At 40.4% G+C, this 16,209-nt stretch overlaps 1 protein-coding gene across 9 annotated transcripts in view; it reads left to right on the top strand.

The window, feature by feature from the left end:
* LOC122542310 (TRIO and F-actin-binding protein-like) overlaps positions 1-16,209 on the top strand; it is a 366,873-nt gene that overhangs the window by 325,285 nt on the left and 25,379 nt on the right. For 7 of the 9 annotated variants that reach the window (XM_043679926.1, XM_043679930.1, XM_043679931.1 and 4 more), the window contains one exon: positions 5,652-5,771. In XM_043679926.1, the coding sequence (XP_043535861.1) occupies positions 5,652-5,771 (120 nt within the window). The other 2 variants (XM_043679934.1, XM_043679932.1) reach the window with 2 other exon arrangements.

Genomic DNA, 16,209 nt, shown 5'->3' with positions numbered 1-16,209 from the left:
CCTGCCAGGATGCTGGTCCCTAACCTATTAAGGTGCAAACCGTCTTTCTTGTAGAATTTATGCTTAGACAAAACATACTCCAGTGATCCAAGAATTTAAATCCTTGCTTCCTGCACCAGTTCCCCAGCCACACGTTCAAGTCCATTATCTCCCTGTTTCTGGTCTCACCAGCCCGAGGATCTGGAAGCAAACCGGAGATAACCACTTTGGACGTCCTGCTTTTCAGCCTTCTTCCTAGTTCTCCGAAGTCCCGCTGTAGTATGTTCCTCCTCTTCTTCCCGACATCATTTGTGCCGACATGTACCACCACCTCTGGCTCTTCACCTTCGTTCTTGAGGATTTTCTGCACTCTGTCTGTGATGTCTTTAACCCTGGCATCAGGAAGGCAACACACCACCCTTAAGTCCCGTCTGCTGCCACAAAAACCCCGGTCAGTTCCTCTCACTATGGAGTCCCCTATTACCACGGCTCTGTGCGATGTCCGACTCTTCCGCTCTGCCTCCGCACCAATTTTTGATTGAAAGACCTGGCCGCCTCACAGACTGGCAGTGTCATCTGTCTCTCCTGTTTCCAAAAGATTCAACTTGTTCCTGACAGGTACTTCCCACGGGGTCTCTTGCACCTGTCTCCTCTCTGCCTTCCTCATCGTCTGCTCTCTTCTGGTATGATTGGTGTAATAACCTCACTGAAGATCTTGCCTTGAAAGATCTCGTTCTCTCGGATGAGCCTAAGGTCCTCGAGTTCTTTCATCAGTGCTGCAATATGCTCTGTCAGTAGCTGAACGTGCACACACTTTCCACACTTATACGAGCCAGACACACCAGAGTGGTTGACCTCCCACATCAAGCACGTAGCACACTGAACCAGCTTGGCAGTCATGTCTTTACCCTCTTCAACTGTGGCGTAATCACTTCACTCAACCTCCTTGTCAAAGACTCCTGAGCTAAAGCCTCACTCTTCAATCCACAGGAACTTCCTTGGACCCTCTTTTTGGGGCAAGTCTGTGTACTTTGTAGGACCTGGGGTCTAGAATACAACCACACTAATAACAATCACTTACCTTCCCGACCGGCTTTGCGCTCTGCGTTCACTTCCGCCCACAACCAAAGTATTGTTAAAAGGGGATTCGTTGGTGCTGTCTGTATGTTGACTCTATGAAAGAGACCAAAATTAGGGGGTTATAAATACAAGATTGGCACTAATAAAGCAAGTTCAGAATTCAAAACAAATTTCTTTAGCTAGTGAGAGGTTTGAAACTTTGCTATGACAGGGAGTATTTAAGGCAGAAATCACCAATGCCTTCAGGGAGAAGCTGGGTCAGCACATGAGGGATAAAAGAAAAGCAGCAATAGAATTACAGAGTTGTTACACCACAGAGGAGACCATTCAGCCCATCGTGTCTGTGCCAACACTCCAAAGGAGCAGTTTACTGCATGTCACTCACCTGCCTTTTCCTTGTAGCCCAAATCATTCTTCCTTGTCAGTAGCTTGATTGAACACACTTCCACCACATTCTGATCGCTTGCAGCATGAAAATGTTTTTCCTTGTGTTGTTTTTGCTTCTTTTACAAAATACCTAAAATCTGTGCAGCAAGCAATTAGAAAGGCAAACAGTAAGTTGGCATTCATCTTAAAAAGAGTTGAGTATGGGAGTAAAGATATCTTGTTTTAGTTTTATAGACCTTACCTGGAGTATTGTACAGTTTTGATCTTCCTACCTAAGGAAGCCATAATGTTGAGGTTCCGGCGTTGGACTGGGGTGATCAGAGTTGAAAATCACTCGACACCAGGTCATAGTCCAACAGCTTTATTTGAAAGTACAAGTTTTCAGAGCACTGCTCCTTTGACAGGTAGCTAGTGGGGCAGCATACATAGGGCACAGAATTTATAAATAAAAGATCAAAGTGTATGTATTAGACAAACTTAGATGGCTGTTAAGTCTTTAATCACTTAGAATGGGGCTGAAGGTTTCGATTGATTAATATGTATTCTGGGATTTACATATTAATCAATCGAAACCTGCATCCCTATTCTAAGTAGTTAAAGATGTGACAGCTATCTAGGTTTGTCTAAGGTATCATATAAGTTGTGTGACACTTTGATCTTTTACTTATAAATTCTGTGCCCTATGTATCCTGCCACAATAGCTACCTGTCAAAGGAGCAGTGCTCTGAAAACTTGTACTTTCAAATAAAGCTGTTGGACTATAACTTTTTTTTTAACTTTACCTAGGGAAGGATATACTTACCACAGAAGATATGCAACACAGGTTCACCAAATTAATCCCTGGGACGTTGGGTTTGTCATTTGTCAGGAAATTGCATCTGCATTCCTTAGAGATTTAAAGAATGAGAGATGATCTCATTTAAATTTTCAAAATTAATGCAAGGCATGTCAGGCTAGATAAGATGTTTCCCCTCGCTGCTGACATACCTGCTCTCTCAACCTGTTCTGCCACTTTCAGTGATTTATGCATGATAGGTTTATAGACTCCCCATCACCAATCTCCTAAAAACTCAAATACTATATTACCCCTTTCTTAGTACACAAAATACAAAATATGATTGTAAGTTTAAGTTATTCAGTGTTCCTAACTTTGCATTCCCCCCACCTCCCCCATTGCCATCTACTCATCTGCACGTCCCTGGTGGAGAAAAACAAAGCAGTAGGCAAAAGTGAGGACTGCAGATGCTGGAGATCAGAGTCTAGATTAGAGTGGTGCTAGAAAAGCACAGTAAGTCAGGCAGCTTCCGAGGAGCAGGAAATTCGATGTTTCGGGCAAAAGCCCTTCATCAGGAATCAAAAACCAAAGCAAGCCTGAGTAACTGATTCCCCAGAAGAGTTCAATAATGATTCTGCTCCATAATAGGAACGAAAGGTGAAAGCTCCTCTTTCTAGGAAGCAATTTAAACAAGATGAAGAGAGAAGACTTTGAGATAAACCTGATCAATATACAATCCATAAACTTAAAACTAGACCATTACAAAAAGTCCAGATTTCAGACAGTTCCAGATTTTTGGAAAGCTGGGTTCTGGATGTTGAACCTATACTCATTATCTTTATTCTCCATCTCCTATCTCCTAAATCATTCCCTAACGTTATTAATATGAAGTACTTGGGAAGAAACAGTAAGATTCATTCAAAAGCTGAGCTGTTTCACATGTTGTTTGTGGACTCCATTAATCTTTTCTAGATTCCCTTCCCTTTAAATGTATGGACATTAAGTGAACAAAATGTACAAAGCAGTTTGACAATACAGTAGTCAACAAATTGCTTCCAATTCTAATTGTTTGAAATCTTTTATGTGGAGCTTTGTTGAATGTCTTCTGGAAGTCTGTACAGATGAGAACCATAAGTACTTTTTATATTTACTGCATGTTACTCAGTGCATTAGATATGATCCACCCTTTACAAATTTATGCAATTCTCTCTAATCAGTTCATACTTGTGTCTAATCCAGTCAGTTATTGCTTCTGTACAGAAGACCTGAGATTAATATTTTGCTAATGTCTAAGTTTATCTCTCTGACCTTTTTAAATAACTGGAGGGGCAAGAAACTAGAAATTTATGAGGCACAAACTAAAATCTTGATAACGGAAAGTGTTTAGGGGGATTTTCCTGGGTCAAAATCTGGGTAAACAGGATCCAGGACTTAGGGAAGATCAGGAGATTGATTCACATGGGAGCAATGAACACTCGCATAACACAATGCACCAGGATACTAACCGTCTGTTGAATTAAACATTACACCAAGGCCCCAATTTAACTGGAATTAAAAGATCACACAGCACAATTTGACGAAGAACCTGGAGTTTACCTGGTATCCTGGCCAGTATTTACCTCTTAATGAACATCGTTTAAAAATCAGAACTATTTGGCCATTATCACCATTCTGACTCAAAACGTTAACTCTGCTTTCTCTTCATAGATGCTGCCAAACCGGCAACAATTTATGTTTTTGTTTCATTATCCTTTTCCACTTTATGTGAGCTTGCTGTGCACAAACTATATTTCTAATGTTACACATCTGATGTATTTAATTGTCTGTAAAACATTTGGGATGGTGAAAGAGATTATACAAATACAAGTTAGTTTCTTGTTGTCTTCTGTGACCGAGAACTTTCTTTTCAATGTGACCATCATAGATTCTGGACAATAGTGATGAGTAAGAAGGAGTTTAGTCAATTAGTGTTATACAAATGACAAGATTTAACAGGAAAACAAATTGAATTTCTATAAGATAAATGATTTAAATAATGATATTTGTATTCCTTGTAATTATGTATCAATTTATCATATTAATAATTGAGAGACCATAAAACCATAATGAGAGAAATAATTGAGAGGATATTGAGGTGGTGGTGATATATGATAATTTTACCAACAGAATGGTAATCCACAGCCCCAGGATAACGTTCTGGGGACATAACTATGAATCCCATTATGGTAGGTGGTGAAATTTGAATTTAGCAAAATCTGGAATTGAAACCAAGTCTAATGGCAACCATGTAACCATTGCCAATTGTCATAAAACTCGTCTGGCTCACTGGTGTCCTTTACGGATGGAAATCCTAATCTGGTCTGGCCTATGTGACTCCAGACTCTCATTGATGTGATTGATTCTTAACTGCTCTCTGAAATAGCCGAGAGAGTCAATTGATTTAAGCAAAATAATGGAAATGGCAACAAATGCCAACTTTACTAGCGGCACCCACATCCCATACATGAATAAAGGGGGAGAAAAGTCGATAAAAATGTTCAAATTATGAGTAGATAGGGCGAAGCTGTTACCATTGACACAAGGGTCAAGAACCAGAGGATGCTGATTTAAAGTGATTGGCAAAAGAATGGCGTAACTAAACTTATTTTTGTACAAAGTTAAAAATCACACAACACCAGGTTATAGTCCAACAGGTTTAATTGGAAGCACTAGCTTTCGGAGCGCTGTTCCTTCATCAGGTGGTTATTTTTGTAGGCAGTGGTTAGTATATGGGATGCACTCCTGAGAATTTTCTGAAGCAAATCCAGTCGTGGCTTTCCAAAGGCAATTGGATAATTACCATAAGAGGAATAATTTGCAGGGCAACAGGGAAAAGGTGGGAGGATGAGAAAGCTGAGATGTCCTTGCAGACAGTCAGCACAGACACTATAAGCTGAATGGCCTGGTATAATCATTATCTGATTATATAACTAAATATCCCAAAGTGACTTGGAGTGAATGGCATTAGCAGAGTTGTAACTGTAGGATACAGTCTCTCACTCAGTGATTTTCCTCCTGATTGTAACTGTGTATATCTTTGCACTGAGAACTCCAAAGCCCAAAGGTCCCTCTGACAGAGAACTATCTGATTACATGGATACACACAGTGAGCCAGCCAATTATCAGCAGAGCAAAACAAGAGAAACTCAGCAGGTTTAGCAGCCATCTATAGAGAGAAAACAAAGATAATGTTTCGGGTCCAGTGACTGTTCTTCAGAACCCGTTGATTCTGATTTCATTCCATAGATGCTGCCAAACCTGCTGAGTTTCTCCACCAGTTTCTGTTTTTTGTTTCAGATTTCTAGCATCCGCAGTTCTTTGGTTTTTGTTTACTATCAGCAAAGGTTTGACTTGACTCTTAATTACAATGTTCCTGTCTTGTCTTTTGCAGGAGCTGAATGGCCAGTTATCGGAAGAGATTGCACGAATCCGTGCACTTGTGACAGGAAGGAGCCATGACAACATTGGGAATTTACTTGTCACAGGTGACAGAGATACATGTGAATTGGAGGTAAGAGGGGAACAGATTGGGTGGGTAGATGGTGCAGCATTGAATCATATGCCAGTTCACAAAAATCTGTTCAAATCTTTGGCAGTCCATTCAGTCCATTGTATCTACAGTAGCTCTTTGAAAGCCTATCTAATTGGGCCCACTGCCTTTTTATTTTTCCTGTATAACCCTAAGAATCTTTACTTTTCAAAACATTGTAAATAAATATTTATACCACCATGCATTGAATTCCCTCAAATGGAATCAATACATGCTTAATACAGGAAAGATTTGAAAGGCTCTGGGCCAAGAAGTGAGGAAAATTGCTTTGCTACTTTAAGACTTAGAGTAAAGGAGATAAGGAGAAACTTATTCAGCCAGAGAGTGGTATATCTATGAAGGCTGCGGAGGCCAGGTCATTGAGAATAAGACAGAGATAGATAGGTTCTTGATTGTCAAGGGGATCAAGGGTTACAGGGAGAAAGCAGGAGAATGGGGTTGAGAAACTTAACAGCCATGATTGAATGGCAGAGCAAACTCGATGGGCCGAATGGCCTAATTTCTGCTCCTGTGTCTTATGATCTTAAAAGTTGGCCACACTTTATATGGAATGATGCTATAATCCGAATGTACAAGAGTAATTGTTGTTATGTTAGCAAGCGTAATCCCACAAATAACGGTGACATGGCATTGATGAAGAGTGAAATGTTGGCAGGAACTTAGATAGTACCGTGGTCCTTTAAAGTCCACGTGTAGTAATTGGAAGAGTTTATGGCCTCATTGTAATGTTCCTATAGCAAATGAGGTCTGTCCAGTTTCAACTTATTAGTGCATTATTAGCTTTGATATGAATTAGGAGCTGAGCTTATTTCAAATTGGCATTTTCCAGGATTTGTCAACTTTGGACGAATATATCTCTGGAGGTTAAGACGAACATATGTGTTAGGAGAGAGCATTTGGCCATTGGTCCTGATTCAATAAGAGCATGGATCAAAGTGACTCTACTTTCTAGCCTGTTTCTGAATAACTCTTGACTTCCTGGTCAGTCAAAAATCTGTCTAACTATTTCCTGAATATATTTGATGACCAAGCCTCTGCTGTTCACGGAGGAAGAGAATTCCAAAAAATTGATAACCCTCAGAAAAGGACGTGTCTTCCTCATTTCATTGCTTCTGTTTCCCACCAGCCCACCCACTCCAATGCTATCATTGGTTACCAAGCATGTAAATCTTCATGAATTGGCCTTCCCAGAGCCAATCAGCAAACAACAATTGTAAAATAACATGCTGCTGGGAGAAAGGATTTTGGTGAAAGGTCATCAACCTGAAACATTAACTGTGTCTCTCCACAGATGCTGCTCAAGTTGCTGAGTATTTCCAACATTTTTTGATCCAATCACTGAACTGTTCTGTAATCCACAAGTCACCAATTGCCTATCTGGAAAAGATCACTTTGTCCCCAGTTTCTACCTTCTGCCAGTCAGCCAATCCTCTATCCATGCCAGTACCATGTCCTTAATCCCATGAGCTCTCATCTTATTTAACAGCCTCCTGTATTACATATTGTCAACATTTTTCTAAAATCCAAATAGATTATGTCCACTAACTCTCCTTTGCCTAACTTGCTCATTACCTCCTCAAAGAATTCTAATAGATTTGTCAGGCACCTTTCCCTTGATGAAGCCATGTTGACTCAGTTCTATTTAACAATGCACTTCCAAGTACTCCGCAATCTCATCCTTAATAATGGACTCTAAAATCATTAAAAAGACTGAGGTTCAGCTAACCAGCCTGTAATTTCCTGTCTTCTGACTCCCATCCTTCTTAAACAGAGATTTTACTTAGCTATTTTCCAGTTCTCTGGGACTCTCCCTGACTCCAGTGATTCCTGAAAGGTCACTACCAATGCCTCCACAATCTCCTCAGCTATCTCCTTCAGAACTCTGAGGTGTTGTCCATTTGATCCATGTGATTAATTCACCTTCAGACCTTGAAATAACTCCACAGAGTATCCCTTCACCAAGTTACCCTTTATTTACACGTGAGAAGTCCTAGGCACTGATGCAGCTCCTTCAGACCAAGCTTTCAGAATATCAGGATGTCTGACCCTCCTGATTTTATCTGTCAGCCAGGGCTCCTTGATTGGACCAGACTGACAGTCCTAAATCAATCTATGATGTTACAACCAGTTTAGCTTTAGCTTCTTCAATACCTTCTTCCTTAGTGATGGCCATTACATTCACCTCTGCTCCATGATTCTCTTCACCAGTTGTGCTACTGGTGTCTTCCACCGTGAAGACTGATGCAAAGTACCTATTTGGTTCCTCCGCTATTTCTTTGTTTCCTGTTACTACTTCTCCAGCCTCATTTTTCCAGTCGCCCAGTGTCTATTCTTGCCTCTCTTTTACCTTTCATAGAGTCATACAGCTGTACAGCATGGAAACAGACCTTTTGGTTCAACATGTCCATGCTGACCAGACATCCTAAATATATCTAGTCCCATTTGTCAGCACTTGGCTCATATCCCTCTAAACCCATCCTATCCATTTACCTATCCAGATGCTTTTTAAATGTAATTGTACCAGCCTCCACCACTTCCACGCACACACACCACCCTCTGCATGAACAAGTGGCCCTTTAGGTCCTTTTAAAATCTTGCCCCTCTCACCTTAAACCTATATCCTCTAGTTTTGGACTCACCCACACAGGGAAAAGGCTGTGTCTATTCACCCTATTTATGCCCCACATGATTTTATAAACCTCTTTAAGGTCATCCCTCAGCCTCCGACGCTCCAGGGAAAGCAGCCCCAGCCTATTCAACCTCTCCCTGTAGCTCAAATCTTCCAACCCTGGCAGCATCCTTGTAAATCCTTTCTGAACCCTTTCAAGTTTCAATATCTAAAAAATACTCTTTTTCTAACTAGCTGGCTCACCATCATATGTCATGTTCTCCCTATTATTGCTTTTTTAATTGTCCTCTGCTGGTTTCTAAAGGCTTCACAATCCTCTGACCTTCCACTAATCTTCACCACATTGTATGCTTTTTCTTTTACTTTTAAATATTTGCTAATCAGTTTGCTCAGAGATTTTACTTCCCACCTCCAGTGAAGGTGGGACTTAAACTCCTGGTTCAGATGTAGGGACACCACAAACACACCATTAGAGCCCTTTCTTTTGCTTTTAATGCTGTCCTTGACTTCACTTGTCAGCCATGGTTGTCACATACTTCCTTAGAATGTTTCTTCTTCCTTGGGATAAAGTTCTGCGGGCCTCCTCAATTACTGCCGCAGCTGCTCCACCGTCTTCCCTGATAGGCTCCCCTTCAAATCATCGCTGGCCAGCTCCTCCCTCATGTCTTTGTAGTTACTTGAAATCAATTATAATGCCATTACATTGGATTCAAGCTGTTCCATGTCAAACTGCAGGGTGAATTCTAACGTATTGTGTTCACAGCCCTCCCAGGGGTTCCTTCACCTTAAGCTCCCAAATCAAGTCTGCCTCATTGCACATCACTAGATCAAGAATTGTCTCTTCCCTAGTGGATTCTATCGCAAACTGCTCCAAACAACCATCTCTTAGAAATTCCACAAATTCCTCTTCCTGGGATATGCTCTCAACCTAGTTTTTCCAGTTCACCTACATATTGAATTTTTCATGATTACTGTAATAGTGTATTTCTTAAATGGATTTTCTGTCTCCTGATTTATGTTCTGCTCCATATCCTGACTACTGCTAGGAGGTCTGAACATAACCCCCATCAGGGTCTTTTTCCCTTTCCGGTTCTCAACTCTACCTATACAGGTGCTATGGCTTCTGACCCTATATTGCTTCTTGTTATCAATTTTATTTCATTTCTTACTCACAAAGACATCAACCCCACCCGCTCTGCCCATTTGCTTGTCCTTTCAATAAGATGCATATCTTTGGATATCTCGAACCCAATTCTGATCTCCTTGCAGCCACATTGCTGTGATGCCCACAACATCAAACCTGCCAATTTCAATCTGGACTACAAGCTCATTTACCTTGTTTCATATACTGCATGCACTTAAGTACAGCACCCTTAGTCCTGCATAGACCACACCCTTCCCATAATTGTCCCTTATCTGTTGTGCCTGAAATTAGATTCCTGCCCTTTTCCATTTAATGTGCCTTCCCCCCCCCGCCAAAATTAGTTTAAAGTCCTTGTGACCTTAAGATATCTCGATTTGCGCCATCGGTTTGTCTATCTTATTTCAAATGCTTTGTGCATGAAGATACAAAGCCTTTAAATTTGTTGCATAGATGGTTCTCCTATAACGCCATATTGCATTCCAGCGAAATCTCGCTTAATAGAAATAATTGGGTCTCTGGGAAAAATGGGGTTGGGGCAGATCAGCAAAAAAAACACTCACAATCACTCAAAAATCACCCAAAAGTCTAACACAAAGTACAGCACAGCCTGAATGAAGGTTGACATCATATTTATTAACAAAACAAAAGCATATTTAACACAATGCGTTTGAAAAATGTAAAAACGTTGCTCTCTGTAGAGTACCTCTCACAGAAAGCTGCTCTGTTGGCAGCTGACATTGGCATATGCGCAGGATGACCACGAAAACCAGCGCTGACATCATGCATGCTCAAAGCAGCACAGAGATTTTGCCGACATTGTGTATGCGCAAAACAGCACATAGACTGAGGCAGACTGCGCAGAACGGCACAAAGATCAGCACCAACACTGTCCGTGCACAGACACCAGGGCATACACAGAATGGCACAGAGATTTGGGTACATGTACAGAACAAAGCACACAAACTGATCCCAGCTGGAATCACTCTAATGCCAATGGAGGTAGGCATTCTCCAAAACACATTTTCCCTAATTCTTGAGTGATTTTATAGCCAAATCCTGCTGCCGAAATGTCTGTTATCACACAATTGCCTATATTATTGAGTTTCCCTACTTTATGGTTCCTTTGTAAAGCATGACATTCACGCATTCTGTCCCTTCCTTTTATTTTCCAGTAACAATAAAGTGCAATCCTACCTTCTCATTAACCTTTGTGTTGCTCATTTTTCATGCAACTGTAACTCTGTGTCTCCCTCCACTACTTAGTTTAAAGCCCTATCTAAAGATCTGGTTCTGTGATTCACCAGGACTGTAGCCCCAGCATGACTCAGGTGGAGCCCATTCCATAGGAACAGCTCTCTTCTTCTCATGAATTAAAACAAATTGCTGCCATACCAATCTTTCAGCTTCTTTACCTCTTTAATCTTGTAGATCCGGTGCCAATTAGCTCATGCTCAGGTAGTAATCCAGAGATTATGATGTTTTTGGTTCTAGGTGCTCATAATCCTCAATAGAACGTCTTTCCTCTTTCTGCCTATATCGTTAGTGCCAACGTGGTCCACAACAACTGGATCTATCCCTTCACACTCTAGGTTCCTGTGCAGCCTAGATGAGATACCCTGAACCCAGGCATCAGGCAGGCAACACAGCTTTCAGGACTTTCAATCCTGGCCACAGAAAGTGTCTATTCCTCTGACTATTGCTGATTTACAATTAATTTTTTTTTCCTCATTCTCTTGCATGGCTCCCTGTACAATGATGCTATGGTCAATTTGCTCATCCTCCCTACGACCCTCACTCTCATCCACAGAGGGAGCAAGAATGCCCTATGACCCCATTTCCAAAATAGAGTCATATAGTCATCGAAATGTACTGCATGGAAACAGACCCTTCAGAAAATCTTTATATTTAATGAGTTAGTAATCAGCCATCCAAAAAAAAATGAAAGAAGGATGCCTGTTTTCATAAAACCCAAGTTTTCACCTTATTTTTGCAGTAATATCCTGGAAGTTAACCCTCAATTTCTGGAGACTCTCAGGAACAGGAAGAAGCCATTCTTTGAAATCATGACTAATATGTGATTTAACCACAGATCCATTCATGTCACTAGTGAATGAACATCTACCAACTCAAACTTAAAGTGAACATTTGCTCTCTCATCAAATGCCATTTTGAGAAGATAGATTCAAAATAGGAAGACAAACAAGAGTAGGCCTTTCTAACCATTTCCACCTATGCACTCCACCCTCTCCTCCCTGACCTTTCACCTTTATCTCCTCCCCCACTCACCTATTGTACTCTATGCTACTTTCTCCCCACCCCCACCCTCCTCTAGCTTATCTCTCCACGCTTCAGGCTCTCTGCCTTTATTCCTGATGAAGGGCTTTTGCCTGAAACGTCGATTTTGCTGCTCGTCAGATGCTGCCTGAATTGCTGTGCTCTTCCAGCACTACTGATCCAGAATCTTTCTAACCATCGAGTCTATTCTGTCATTTAATAAATCATGTCTGATCGAATACTTCAATACCTTTTATCCATCCCCATCCTTAGATTTCAGGTTTAACTATTTACACCACTAGTAACCTGAAATCTATCAATTTCTGCCTGAAACATGTTCAAAGAATGAGCTTTCACAGTCTGGGTAGAGAAGTCCAAAGATTCACAATCCTATGGGTAAAAAAAGTCTCATTTCAGTCCTAAATGACATACTCCTTAAATTTAAATTGTGCTGCCTGATTCAAGACTCTGCAACCAGGGGAACCATCTCACCTACTTAATCCTTTAAATATTTTATCGGTTAGTGAGTTTTGAGATGATTTGGAGCTCAGGTTGAGGTTCTGGATGTAAATTTGCTCGCTGAGTTGGAAGATTCGTTTTCAGACATTTCGTCACCATGCGCATCATCAGTGAGCCTCTGGTGAAGCGCTGGTGTTAGTGACCCACTTTCTATTTACATGTTTAGGTTTCCTTGGTTTGGTGACGTTATTTTCATGTGGTGATGTTATTTCCTGTGGTGATGTCATTTCCTGTTTTTTTCTCAGACGGTGATAAATGGAGTCCAAGTCAACATGTTTGTTAATAGAGTTACAGTTGGGATGCCATGCTTCTTGGAATTCTCATATTCTCATGCGTGTCTTTGTTTGGCTTGTCCTAGGATGAATAAATTGTATACGTTTCAATGAGATCACCTCTCATTTTTCATAACTCTAGAAAATATAGGCCCAGTTTGCGTAATCTGTCTTTATAGGATAGACTCACCACCCCAGGAACAGTCCCTCTGGGCATCCCTAGTGTGCAGAAATGTTCCCTAATTTTATTCCTGAATAATCTGGGTATGTCCCCGAGTCTTAGATTTCCTCAACCAGCAGAAATACGTCCAGTTTGTGTAATCTTGCCTCTTATGGAGTCCAGGTATTATTCTGGGAAATCTCCACTGACCACTTTTTATGTTTTTTTTCCTTTGTTTTCATTGGTAAGGCCAGCACTTATTGCTAATCCCTAATTATTCTTGAATAATTTGTGAAGCCATTTCAGAGGACAGTTAAGAATCTGAGGTCTCCAATGCTGTTGGCCTGGAGTCATGTGAAGGCCAGACTGAATAAGGACAGCAGATTTACTTTCCTAAAGAATGTTAGTGAATCAGATGGGTTTTTACAACGATGGTCATTATTAGAGACACGAGCACTCAATTCCCAATTCTTATTGACTAAATGTAAATTTTACCTGCTGCTGTGGTGAGATGTGAACCCCTGTCCCCAGAGCATTAAGCCTGGGCATCTGGATTACTAATCCAATAACCTTAACACTATACCACAGCCTCATCTAATAGCATGGGCTCCAGTTTTTGTGCACATTCCAAATTTCTTTATATTGGCTTGAGAGTCTGAGAGCACCTAGTCCATCAAAGAGAACACTGTATCTGACTTTCTTTTGAATTGAAATCCATTGCATTAATTTCTCAGCTGCATGTTTCTACCGAAAGAGTCCCAATGTATTTCTGGTACCAAATGTGTGTTAGAACATACAAGCCTTACCAAAGAGATCAACATTTTTCAACTGCCTCTGACAGTCTGTTGCACTTTTATTCCAGACCTTTGAATGCTAAATACAGAGATGATTCAACTTCAATTTGGTGCCAGACAGGCAGTAAATGTAATGACTGTCGTTGAACACACTGAGCTAGGCTTCTTATCCACATCACTCTGATGAGCCTGAAATATTAAAGGACTAGCAGGAACAAAATTCTCTGCAACTTTCTCACAAAAGGACCATGATGATTGAAAGCTCTAATTTTATCGACTAATTTATTTTGGCTTCAATAAAAGTTACTTAAAATAAATTTGAATGAGTAGTTGTAATGTCCGCACACTGTTATCAACTGGTGGAGTGTTCAAGAGTACAGTAGAGTATTACACCATGTGATGTTTAGTGTACACAACAGCAGACTGTGACCTATCAGACCCATACTGGCTCTTCAAGAGAACAACTCAATTTACTCCACTGTCCTACTATATTCCCAGAGCCCTGCATTTTTTTTCACTTTATGGAATTTCTCAAACTCCTTTTTCAAAATTTCAAGTGAGTCTGCTTCTACTGACCTCTCATGTAGCGAAATGTAACTTGTTAAAAATATTATTCTCAATTCACTTCTTCTTTCAATAATCATATAGGTATCTATTTCAAGTAATAATATAAATTGTAAATAGCTTAGTCCCCAGCTTTGTTTCTTGTGGTACAATCTGCCAGCTTGAAAATTCCTGGTTTATCCTTATTCTCTGTTTCCTGTTGGTTAACCAATCCTCTATCAAACCCAATACATTACCCTAACTTCCTTAGCCCTTATCTTGGGTGTTAGCCATTTGTCTAACGCTTTTTCAAATGACTTTTAGAAATCCAAGCTCTTTATGTTCCCTCCTAGTTACATCCTCATAATTTGCCAAACACAACTTTCTTCTTGTAAAACAATTTTTTCATTATTTTGATGATAATATGATTTTCTAAGTGCATTGTTAAGAGTTCCCTAATGTTAGATTCCAGCATTTCCCATTGACTGATGTCAGGCTAACTATCCTGTAGTCTTCTCTCTGCCTTTTGTTTTGTATATCAGTGTTACATTTGGTAAATTCCAGTTCATGGGATTTTTAAATATATTTATACTTTCTCAAAATGTGGGTGTTATTGGCTCAGCCAAGAATTATTGCCCGGACCTAACTCCTCTGAGGAGATGACAGTGAGTCATCTTTTGGAACTTTTGCACTCCATGGAATATAAGATCTTCCATGATGTTGTTGGGGAGGGAAGGACATTGATGGAATCAGGATATATTTCCAAATCTGGAAGGTGAGAGCCTTGGAGGGGAGCTTGTTCCTGTATATATGCTGCCCTTGTCCTTCTAAATATTACAGGTTACAGATTTGGAAGGTACTGTCAAGCCTTGGTGAGTTGCTGTAATGCATCTTTTAGATGGTACATACTGCTGCAAATGCACATTGCTTGCAGAAGGAATTAAGGTGGTGGATTAGGTGTCAGTCAAGCTTCTTGAGCATTGTTGGAGTTGCACTCATCGAGGCAAATGGGGAGTATTCCATTACATTTCTGACTTCTCCTTTATCAATGGTGGACAGGTATTGGGACATTAGATGGTGAGTTATTTAATTAGGTCCCCAAGTCCAACAAGTCCACACCAACCTTCCGAAGGGTAACCCACGCAGACCCATTTCCCTCTGACTATTGCACCTAACACTGTGGGCAATTCAGCATGGCCAATTCATCTGACCTACGCATCTTTGGACTATGGGAGGAAACCAGAGCACCTGGAGGAAACCCACGCAGGCACTGGAAGAATGTATAGACTACACAAAGAAGTCGCCCAAGGCTGGAATTGAACCTGGGTCCCTGGCACTGTGAGGCAGCAGTGCTAACCACTGAGCTGGATTTGCTGTAGAGTTTCCACTTTGACCTGCTTCTTTAAGTACAGTATTTGTATGGCTGGACCAGTTCAGTTTCTGGTCAATGGTAAACCTGAGGGGTGATGGGAAGATTGTCTCTTGTTGGAGATAGTAATTGCCTGGCATTTGTGTGACATTGCCACTTTCCTGCTGGTACTAGGGATTTTGTTTAAAATGATCGTCATTACATTCAATATCTCTGTATCAACTGTTAGGTCATGAGAATTTGTTATCTTCTAGTCTCTTCGGTTTATCCAATTTTTTTTCTCTAAAATACATTAATTATCTTACGTTCCACACTCTTAGTAGCTACTTGGTTACCCTCTATTTCTGCGAAATAATTTGAGTCAACTATCGTCTCTTCGTTCCTTTTATTCTTCTTGATCATTTTTCTTGTCTGTGCCTCTAAGACAACGATATTCACTTTAGTCACTCTACATCTTGTAAAACTTCTTACAATCTGTTTTTATATTCTTGGCTATTTTACTCTTATATTCTAATTTTTTTCCTTTTTTTAATCATTTGTTTGATGGCCCTTTCCTGCTTTATAAAAGCCTCCCAATCCTCAGGCCTATTGCTTATCTTTGTAATATTATAAGCCTCCCCTTTTAACCTAACATTATCATTAACTTAACTAAGAAGTCACAAATAGATATTTCTTAGGTTTTTTTTTTGCTTTTT

The sequence above is a fragment of the Chiloscyllium plagiosum genome, chromosome 39 (assembly GCF_004010195.1).
Source record: "Chiloscyllium plagiosum isolate BGI_BamShark_2017 chromosome 39, ASM401019v2, whole genome shotgun sequence".
Classification (NCBI taxonomy): Eukaryota; Metazoa; Chordata; class Chondrichthyes; order Orectolobiformes; family Hemiscylliidae; genus Chiloscyllium; species Chiloscyllium plagiosum.
The sequence above is the reverse complement of the archived record's forward strand: the minus strand, read 5'-3'. Positions and strand labels throughout refer to the sequence as shown.